Consider the following 11,132-nt stretch of genomic DNA (forward strand, 5'->3'; position numbering starts at 1 on the left):
GTAAGTATTGCAGGCAGAGGGTGGTATTGCACAAGACAGGTATACCATTTGGGCGTATAACATTTTCATGTAGGTACGGCTGACAGAGGGAGGCAGTGGACAAGACAGGTACTGTATGGTAGTCAGACTTATTACATTGTCATGTATATATGAAACACAGAGCAAGGCAGTGGACTGAATAGGTATGGATGTTAGGTTCATAACACTGTCTTATTTTTTTTTTTACTTTGTCAGTCCGGCGGAGCAGGAAACTATAACAGTTCCCTCTACATCATCTGGGAAACGGCAACGTGAGGAAGAACAAGAAAGTGAAAGGTACATTATAGATTTGTGTGATTCACAGTTGTACTCGGAGAATCCATAAACGAGCATATACGCGTAAATAAAAAGACATCCAGGTTGCGAAAGTCGTCACATTCTTGTTTATATGCCTTTAAATATTCAAATGGTTTTCAAAGACCAAGATTCAGCCATTATGCGTTACCTATGAGCCATTGCTGGTTAGGACACGGAATTTTGCCTCCATTTCATAACACTTTATAGCAAACACAGTTCCGGAGAACTCCTGTTTATTTTGGATATGTAGCCAGCGCCCAGCTAGCAGTAATCACTGCTGAATGAACATTACAATCTGAAAAGCAGTAAACACTGCTGAATTTCCAATACAGTTACAATCTGAAAAGGTGAAATATTATAATCACCTAATTTATATTTACAAGAAGTTAATACTGAGCCGGACACGTAAACCAGGGATAAAAACCCTGTGGGAAAAAAACTCTGGACCGTGTTCCCCGAACCAATGCTCAGCATTGCGTGCTCTCAGGGCTTAAGAGCCGAAGAAAAAGTTTAAAAAAGAAAATACACATAAAAAAATTAGCAAAAGTCAATATGGCTTAAACAGAGGAGCTGGTTAGATTGACACTAGCACGCTATGTCTCCCCTTATATACTCATACCCACACTGCACTCTTCTCACAACCCCACGTGTTATTCACATGCCGTCAAAATAAACATTTCTGCCTCTATCATTAAATTCCATCGGCAGAAATGTATTATTCTCGAGTTCAACCTTACTTTCATATTTGTATATCACACAAGAACTTGAGACCTTGCAGCAAACTTGTTGTGTAATGTTAAGTTGCAAAACATGTCTCTCGCGTGAGAAACAAAAGTTAAGCGTGTGCCTGGGCTGATCCTGGAGATATCTATTACAGGACGTCTACGCAAGTGCTGGAAAAGGAACCGACGTCCAAGAAATTAAAAACCACTGAGGTACGTTTTCATTTGTATTTCAAATTTTCATCTTAAAATATTAGGAATACGGGAAAAAATTGCATAAAAATACAAAAATAACTGTTCGCATATGTATGATATTAAACGTTTTATGGTAACATGGATTTAAATTTACAGCCATTAAGAGGGTTTAAATTGCATAGATTGCATTGCAACACAGAAATTTCAACGTAAGAAAGAGGAATTTTTGGAAAGGAAGTATGTGGAGAGTGAGACCTCAAATAAACTCTTCCTGGCATCTTCTCAGCACACAGCTACGAAATAAGCGCTGGGAAAGCAATACTTTGGTATAACCAAAGTTGAACTGAGAGAGTTTGCTGTGACTGATCATGTGATATAGCGGTATCACTGAACTTCTTGTTGCCCCAATTATGTGATTTCTTGTCGCCCCAATTATGTGATTTCTTGTTGCCCCAATTATGTGATTTCTTGTTGCCCCAATTATGTGATTTCTTGTTGCCCCAATTATGTGATTTCTTGTCGCCCCAATTATGTGATTTCTTGTTGCCCCAATTATGTGATTTCTTGTCGCCCCAATTATGTGATTTCTTGTTGCCCCAATTATGTGATTTCTTGTTGCCCCAATTATGTGATTTCTTGTCGCCCCAATTATGTGACTTCTTGTCGCCCCAATTATGTGACTTCTTGTCGCCCCAATTATGTGACTTCTTGTCGCCCCAATTATGTGACTTCTTGTCGCCCCAATTATGTGACTTCTTGTCGCCCCAATTATGTGACTTCTTGTCGCCCCAATTATGTGATTTCTTGTTGCCCCAATTATGTGATTTCTTGTCGCCCCAATTATGTGATTTCTTGTCGCCCCAATTATGTGATTTCTTGTCGCCCCAATTATGTGATTTCTTGTCGCCCCAATTATGTGATTTCTTGTCGCCCCAATTGTGTGATTTCTTGTCGCCCCAATTATGTGATTTCTTGTTGCCCCAATTATGTGGTTTTTTGTCGCCCCAATTATGTGATTTCTTGTCGCCAGGCGGTTGAGACAGAAGCTGGAGCAGAAGCAGGCCAGTGGGAAGTCCCTGAGATGGAGATGAACGCAGCTGTTGGTCGAGAATCACCCGAAGTAGTCCTCATTGAGAGTGACGATGGGGAAGACGACGAAGAGGGTAATTCCTGTCAAGAGACCCTTTTCCAATGTTTTCCATTTGTCTTAAACATTAATTAATTTAACAGATTGAGCATTTATTACCGGCACTAGAAACGTTTCCTCCAAACAGAGCAGCCCGCTCATAAGGCCTAACGTAACTTGCTGGATTACCTCATTGTTCTATTGTATTCCCTACTACTGTATTTCCCCATTGTTTTGTCTGTGGTGCATCAATCCAATAAGGTGAAATAATCTGAGAGTTGCTACACGACCCCCTCGGAAAATGTCATTATAATCATTTATTTTAAAGTGGATGAAGAAATGGACGACGAAGAAGGTGAAGAGATGATGGAAGATGAAGACGAAGAGGCAGATAAGGGAGATGAAGAGGAAGAAGAGGAAGGAGATGTGGAAGAAGAAGAGGATGAGGAAGAAGACGAAATCGAGGAAGAGGACTATGACGAGGATATTGGCGACGACGACGACCTAGAAGAGGAAGCGGAGGAGGTGGCAGAGAGGAAAGCGCCAGCTGTAGTTGACGTTGTTGAGGTGATTGATGAGGATGAGTGCGTAGAAGAAGAGGAGACACAGCCAACAGTCGAAGGTATGTAAGGCTTGAGCCTCAGACGAAATAACTGAACGACCGATACAATTAAAAAAACGTGCTTAACTAATAAACATGGCCCTTAACACACTATGTCACCTGCCTAGATGAGGAGGAGGAGAAAGAGGAAGAGGTGGCAGGGCTGGAGGAGGAAGAGGGAACTTCGGGAGAAGTGCCAGGCGAGGCAGTAGAACAGGAGGTAGCAGGCATTATGGAGGACGCCTCTAATTCACAGCAGGCCGAGGTAAAGCTTTCTAATCAACTATATTGTTGGGACGTTGGTCGGTGGTTGAAGATTTTTAGGTAAAGCTCTCTATCCACTATATTGTTAGGACGGTGGTCGATGGTTGAAGACTTTTAAGTAAAGCTCTATCCACAATATTGTTAGGACGGTGATCGATGGTTGAATGTTTTTAGGTAAATCTCTCTATCCACTATATTGTTAGACGGTGGTCGATGGTTGAAGATTTTCAGGTTTTACAATTTCTAGTTAGTAATCTTTTGGGTTCGAATTTTCGCTTGTTTATTTTTATTCCTTTAAACGAGATAAACCACAAACCCAGGCATTAATATAGTTAAAAAAAAACACGAGCTTCACTTAAAGACCTTGCGATGAAGCATCAGAAGATTGAAATCTTAGTCTGCTTGAGTTGAATCTTTTCTAAATAAACCCAAAGCCTAATAAAACAGATCTATTAAATTAATTTAAGATTATACTTCTTACTTTTGCGACATTTTGCAAAATTTTGCGATATTTATCGACTGCAAATTTGGAGGCTACAGAGTACGAAAACGGTTGGATAACGTAAATTCCTTGAATCGCAGGTTTCGAGAGAAAACGTGTCTGTATCCCCAGCTATTCGTGGACTCACTCCAACCATATCGTCGTCGTCACAGTTTGCCAGTCAGCAAGAAGAGCCTGCGACTAGTGGAAGGCTATCAGCGTCTGATCGTTCAGGGAGACTTCGCTCGCACTTAGCACCATTCTCGTTCCCGCCAGTAAGTGCTATGTATAGGTCTTGCTTAAGTAATTTGACGTCAGTAGATGGTAGGATGATGACGTCAGAATTCGCTCGCACTTAGCACCCTTCTCGTTCCCGCCAACTAACACTCGTCTTCTCTCCTGCGTCGTAAGAATATTTGCGACGTTCGTACCGCCGTTAGAAATGAAAACTACGCATTCACCCAGCCGTAGAAAGTATTTCTTGGTGTTTGCCCTGCTGTCATAATTAGCTTTTGCTTTATCATCCTTTGTTGTCGTGAGCAGCTCCTACCACGTTCGCCCCTCGAATATTTCCTGCATATGCCCAGTTGTGATAGCCCTCTTTGTTGTGCTTAGGGCCAGTCGGCACCAGGTCCGTTTGACGAGGCTGATGACTGCACCGTACCGAGCACACCCACACTCTTTGTACCCAAACGCACCGACGGTTTTGCTGAAGCTATAAGGTATGGTCAATGTTTTTCCTACCCGAACGCACCGACGGTTTTGCTGAAGCTATAAGGTACGGTCGATGGTTTTCTTACCAAAACGCACCAGCGGTGTTTCTGAAAGCAAAAGATATGGTTTATGTTTTTTATACATCTTTTCCTTTTGTACTCTGCAGCTCGCCTCATATTCATCGTCCGTTCAACTTCGCGCCGCCAAACGAATCAGGCATGCAAAGCCTTGGCCTAGAATCTAGTATATCCGAGGGTGGTAAGTAATAGCTGTCAATCATTCTCAGGAGTGTCTACAAAGGTTTCCAAATAGCAAATAGCATTTCGCTGTAATCACGTGTTGTTCCTAGGTGCTCGTATAGTGGCCAGATTTCTCTGTATTATTAACGTTCACGAATAGTTGATTGTATTACCCAAGGTTGTCCACGATAGCGAGAGTTGAATACATTACGTTTACGAAGGGTTGACTGTATTACGTTACCGAGGTCGTTAGCCAGGATGTTTGTTTGCGTTGTTAAGGTCTACGCGTAGATGACACTCACGTGGACCTGATGGATGAGGAGGAGGACGAGAGCTCCAACAACAGAGCGCCCTTCAACGTCGTCGCCTCTTCAGGTACTAAACAGCTCTAGTATTCCACTCGGGTGTCCTGTGGTAAGTCAAAGCTTGTAGGGAAACAAATCAAACCAGCAAACTATGAATAGATAGTATTGCCAAGTTCCAAAAACAAAATCGGCAACCAAATGGCGGCGGAAATATTAGGAGCCGTCGTATCCCCCCAGACTATGGGCCTTTGTCACTCCCTTTAGATATCAACAAGAGACCCATGATATCAAATGGTCCGTCCGTTACTTTTTGAAGCAACCTGGCAAGGTGCTGCTCGTATTTGGCTTTCGTCCCAGACACCGAAACACACGTGTTTACTTTGTAGACCCTTTGATGTTGTTTGGGTTAAGAAGTGCCACTGATGACAGTGTTCTGTTGTGCATAAAAGGGCCGGAGGCTATATACCAAACTCATGACAGTTTTCTGTTGTGCATAAAAGGGCCGGAGGCTATATACCAAACTCATGACAGTTTTCTGTTGTGCATAAAAGGGCCGGAGGCTATATACCAAACTCATGACAGTTTTCTGTTGTGCAGAAAAGGGCCGGAGGCTATATACCAAACTCATGACAGTTTTCTGTTGTGCATAAAAGGGCCGGAGGCTATATACCAAACTCATGACAGTTTTCTGTTGTGCATAAAAGGGCCGGAGGCTATATACCAAACTCATGACAGTTTTCTGTTGTGCATAAAAGGGCCGGAGGCTATATACCAAACTCATGACAGTTTTCTGTTGTGCATAAAAGGGCCGGAGGCTATATCCCAAACTCATGACAGTTTTCTGTTGTGCATAAAAGGGCCGGAGGCTATATCCCAAACTCATGACAGTTTTCTGTTGTGCATAAAAGGGCAGGAGGCTATATCCCAAACTCATGACAGTTTTCTGTTGTGCATAAAAGGGCAGGAGGCTATATCCCAAACTCATGACAGTTTTCTGTTGTGCATAAAAGGGCCGGAGGCTATATCCCAAACTCATGACAGTTTTCTGTTGTGCATAAAAGGGCCGGAGGCTATATCCCAAACCGTTCCCGTGACTAGCCAACCCTCACAGTCCAACTCGCGGCAGCTCTCCTTAGAGAGTCTAGAGTCCGAAACGGACTTCGCCACCGACGTCACCTCCGCTGTGACGGACGTGCCAGCCATCACCGTTACCCCGGCAACTACAGAGGAGACCGCCGAGCAGAATGTGCCCGTGTCTCAAGAATCGGCAGCGGCGCTTGAGCAGGAGGTTATCGAGCTGACCGAGGGGGATGACGGGAATGGGGATAATGTCGACGAAGACAAGGAACGGTCAGTCAGCACTCTACCCACTATTAGTGAGGTGTTAAAAAGATATTGTGGTAACAACAAGTAGCTCAATTCCATTTAAGGTGTTAATGAAATGTATATTCTGGCGCCATTAAGGCCCATTTAAGTTACATATTTGGTGAGTCACTTGTTCACTCCGACGTGTGTGTTAATTTTTTTCCCTCTGTACTCCGAGGCGTCACACAGACTGAATCATAACGTAACCTCTTAACGTTACCTCAATGCATAACGTTACCTCGATGCATAACGTTACCTCAATGCATAACGTAACCTCTTAACGTTACCTCAATGCATAACGTAACCTCTTAACGTTACCTCAATGCATAACGTTACCTCAATGCATAACGTAACCTCTTAACGTTACCTCAATGTATAACGTAACCTCAATGCATAACGTTACCTCAATGCATAACGTAACCTCTTAACGTTACCTCAATGCATAACGTAACCTCTTAACGTTACCTCAATGCATAACGTTACCTCAATGCATAACGTAACCTCTTAACGTTACCTCAATGTATAACGTAACCTCAATGCATAACGTTACCTCAATGCATAACGTAACCTCTTAACGTTACCTCAATGCATAACGTAACCTCTTAACGTAACCTCAATGCATAACGTTACCTCAATGCATAACGTAACCTCTTAACGTTACCTCAATGCATAACGTAACCTCTTAACGTTACCTCAATGCATTACGTTACCTCAATACACCAATTCTTTTTATTTGCTCAGGAAACTTGAAGTTGATCTTGAAGAAGAGGCAGAGCAACAAGATACTCAGCCAGAACAGTCCACACCCGCAGAACAACCCACACCCGCCACTACAGGTGAGACTGGGGTTCCCTTTAGTTTGCGCGGGAAAATACGATACTATATCGTGGGTCTCGAGCGTTCGTACGGGCTGAGTCGACTTCTGACTGTTTTTATTATTATTTTTTTTTTGAAGTCCGCTTTGTAAATGTTATACACTGCTAGGACTACTCGTTATTAAGGAATATTTCCAGATGGGAGTTAGCACCAAGGAGATTAGTGATAGACCTTCCATACTCTTAGGTCACGTGAAAGCTCAAAATTATTTTAGCCATATATGACCTCCGTAGTCGATGATAGAGTACTTAACTCTTTATCGAGAACTCCAAATAAGCAGTAGCATAGCTAGTGGTTATCCAGATAATTGATGCAGTAAGATCTCTCATAAACGGGAAGTTTCACATCTTACATTTTTGCTCAACTCGTTTGGGACCCAAAGACTAATGCGGGATAATGCGAGAAAGAGAGAGCTGGGTGAAGTAAACTCGTTGATCTTTCACTTATAAACTTATCCTTCTAGATCTCAAAAATAATGCTAACGGGAATATGTGAGAGATGGGTGGAGTGAACTTGTTGACTAGGCACTTACAACAATATTGTTCTAGACCCAAAAGCTAAGAGACCAGGTTCTTCCATCGGGCAAACCAGCCGAGGAGGTGGACAGGCAGGAAGGGGTAGGTGTTGTTTCTGTTGTTGTTGTCGTTGTTGCTGTTGTGATGATGCTGTTGTCGTTGTTTCTGTTGTGTTGTCGTTGTTTCTGTTGTGTTGTCGTTGTTGCTGTTTTGTTGTAACTGTTACGTTGTTGCTGTTACGTTGTTGCTGTTGTCCTTGTTGCTGTTGTCCTTGTTACTGTTGCTGTTGTCGTTATTTCTGTTGCTGCTGTCGTGGTTTCTTATTTTGTTGCTGCTGTTGTTGTTGTTTCTGTTGTTATGTCGTTGTTTCTGTTGTGATGTCGTTGTTTCTGTTGTGATGTTGCTGATGTCGTTGTTTCTGTTGCGACGTTAATGTTGTCGTTGTTTCTGTTGTGACGTTAGTGTTGCCGTTGTATTGTTTGAGATGCTGTTTGTGTTTGTTTTCTTTATTTACTTACATAGTCGTGTTTGCTTCTCGGTGTGAATTCCTCCCCTCATAATTCTCACCCGCAGGATCAACTTCTGGGCGAGCGCGAAGAATCAAACGATTCACACCCGGTAAGAATAAACCACAGGTATCACAAGCTCTGAATTTGTTAATAATGTAACAATGTAAAAATCAATGAAACCCTAACTATAATTCTATATTAATATCTTTAATAATTCAGGTGATTTATACTAGTCCCACACTCTTGACAAGTTTTTACATGGCATTGTTACTCCTAGTTGTTTTACCTCGTTCTCTAATAAGCTCCAGTTGTAGACTGTGACATACATCAATTAACGTATGGTAAGCCTCTTTCATTATTCATTTCGCTGATGTCTCGTATTCTCTGACAGGTCGTGGTAGTGCGAGAGGGCGCGGGGGTCTTCGCCGCGGGGGCACTGGGCCGGGACCATCACAGTGAGATGTAATCAGCTAGTCCATTATTCTGAATCGAGAAGATTTCACTTTTATTTTGTTTTTATGTTTTTCCGATCAACGCCTCTTCAAATAAAGAAAAGTTCTTGTGTTTTTATTTCTCGTCTCATTTCTATGTGTATGATTGGGTCAGTACGCAGCTCTTACAAGCTGCAATTTGATTGGGCGAATGAACAATATCCGCACCTCGACACAAAGAATAAGAAGAATAGAAACTAAAGAACTCCTTTGTAGAACAAAGATAATAGGAGACAAAGCAGCTGCGTACTTACTCGGATGATTTTCTTATTGCGGAAATGACGTCAGACTGGATACACTTATTTACATAAGTAAATCAATGCTCGACTGGTTATGCTAATTTGAAGCTTTTCGTCTACTTCTCGAACGACACTTGTTTGCTGTAAGACAAGAGTCCACTCGATCGAATTGCTTTCCGTAGGCACGCCAACTTTGACGACAAGAAACTCACCACACGTAAAACAGAGGTATGGCACGTCTGGGCGGAAAGGAAAAGCACCTGGGCTGAAATAATATCTTAATAAGTTTAGCGTCGGTATATATTGATGAAATATGGAATACTCACGTTTGCATTTACAGGATTTGTTACCACTAAAGACATGCATAGAACACTAAAGAAATATTTTCGTAGATATTGGGTTTTGATTGACTTTAGCCTTTTTATCCTCTAAAATTGTCCTTGCTCAAGTCCGAACTAAGAACGAACGAATGTTTTTTAATACAATTCCCTTAGAACTAAGTACGCAAAATTTCTACACCAAAAAATGGGGACATAGATTGAAGAATAACGCGCTGAAACTTTTTTTTCCACCAGTCTATCTTTTAATAGTCAACTACTTTTAAATGTCATATATTTTCTGGAAAAGAGTTTGTAAAGAGATTTTTAAAAACATTTAAATTCGTTACGCTTGAAATCACATCAAGTTTGAAGCCCAACAAGACACGTTGCAAACAAATAATCCAAACACAAGACCGTAGCAGGACGAGGCACGTGCCTCACCCACCCCAATCCCTATCGGCGAGCTACTGAGGGTAGAAAATATAGGAGAGAAAAGTATAGGAAAAAACCAATTCGAAATTATCTTTCCCTCTTTAGAGAACTTCTCGAGCTTTTGTCATCTTTTGCACATTTATTGCACATTATTTCAAATTAGATATCGCGTACCTTAGTCCTTTATATTTCGTACAACAGTGATAGAAGGGGCACGGGAAGAGCCCTTGCGTTACTGGCGATAATAGGTCACGATCTAATACCTCCTCCCCTTGTCATAGACATGATTAAAATTTAACCGAATTTTGTTGTTTTGGCTTCAGTGGAAAAATGGCGATGAACGCTCTAGAGGCTGGTACGGTCACAGCATGTGTGCTAGCCCTAGTCCTTCTCCTGCTTTTTACCACTTACACGTGGTTGAAGTGGCGACGACGGGAGCTAAAGCTCATGCGTTATCCACAAGAAACTGCTTGTCCGACACAAAATCCTTCATTCCAGGCAGAAACTCAGGATATCGACGATAAGCTGGCTCATGAAAACTTACAAGCTATGGGGCATATGACAGGGTCTAGATCTCTTCTTAACAAAAACGCTGAGGAGGAATTTTACCCCAAGCATGTACAAACGACTCCACAGCTATCCCATACGCAGATTTATCACCCAAAGGAGTCCTCAAGATCATCTAAGATGGACTTGTTCAACTCGGGCAGGCACTTTTCAAGGAGTGGAGAAATAGCAAGCAAAGAAGAGGCGTATTACCACAACAAAAACATGGCAGGAATGGATAATGATGTCTTCTATTCCGGCGAGACCAAACCCCGATCAAAAAGTGAAGCGGTTTACACCAATGGGACTTCATCAAGCCGCTCGTCCGATAAAGAACGCAAAGGGTCCCGGTCATCTTCCCAAAGAAACCCTTACCTTCAGGAGGAAGACAGACGGGTGTCGACTTATCTATAGAACCATACGAGGTTTGCTTATAATCATGGTGCACCGCGCGCCGGGTTGTTGCTCACAATTCATTGTACTCATACTCAAAAGCTCGCCAATTTTAAAAGGATGGCACGAAAACGATTTAAAGAATACGCCCCACGGTAAAGTGATCAATAAAACGCAAATGCGCCCTGTGCATATTGGCGTCCATAGAAGCCCAAAAGAGACGATAATAAATTTCTCATAGATTGATTTCTTTGTTCTACAAAAGTAAATCTATGATTTTTAGTAGGTTTTAAACAAGAAAACACGTATTTTTTTAATACTGAAGCGGAAATCAAGTTTATCAACTGTAACGTTATTTTGTGCTTTTATTTATCGATTTTGTAATAAACATAGTGTACAAAGCCAAAATTAACCTTGTTCCAGTTTTCTTCCAATGTGCACCTGTTGTGGGGTCCACGCAACG

General features: G+C 42.0%; 1 protein-coding gene across 2 annotated transcripts in view; it reads left to right on the forward strand.

The window, feature by feature from the left end:
- LOC116618639 (nucleoprotein TPR) overlaps positions 1–11,077 on the forward strand; it is a 31,277-nt gene extending 20,200 nt beyond the window's left edge. Inside the window, exons 41-55 of one of the 2 annotated variants that reach the window (XM_048725884.1) lie at positions 235–315; positions 1,214–1,271; positions 2,284–2,416; positions 2,708–3,001; positions 3,109–3,245; positions 3,827–4,000; positions 4,341–4,447; positions 4,606–4,697; positions 4,958–5,053; positions 6,045–6,333; positions 7,090–7,184; positions 7,773–7,841; positions 8,313–8,357; positions 8,640–9,206; positions 10,054–11,077. In XM_048725884.1, coding sequence (XP_048581841.1) covers positions 235–315; positions 1,214–1,271; positions 2,284–2,416; positions 2,708–3,001; positions 3,109–3,245; positions 3,827–4,000; positions 4,341–4,447; positions 4,606–4,697; positions 4,958–5,053; positions 6,045–6,333; positions 7,090–7,184; positions 7,773–7,841; positions 8,313–8,357; positions 8,640–8,707 — 1,738 coding nt within the window. In that variant the 3' untranslated portion in view covers positions 8,708–9,206; positions 10,054–11,077. Of the gene's footprint in view, positions 1–234; positions 316–1,213; positions 1,272–2,283; positions 2,417–2,707; positions 3,002–3,108; positions 3,246–3,826; positions 4,001–4,340; positions 4,504–4,605; positions 4,698–4,957; positions 5,054–6,044; positions 6,334–7,089; positions 7,185–7,772; positions 7,842–8,312; positions 8,358–8,639; positions 9,207–10,053 lie in introns of those variants that run through there. The other variant, XM_048725885.1, reaches the window with a different exon arrangement.
- Positions 11,078–11,132: the final 55 nt, after the last annotated feature.

Source organism: Nematostella vectensis, chromosome 4 (genome assembly GCF_932526225.1).
Source record: "Nematostella vectensis chromosome 4, jaNemVect1.1, whole genome shotgun sequence".
Taxonomy (NCBI): domain Eukaryota; kingdom Metazoa; phylum Cnidaria; class Anthozoa; order Actiniaria; family Edwardsiidae; genus Nematostella; species Nematostella vectensis.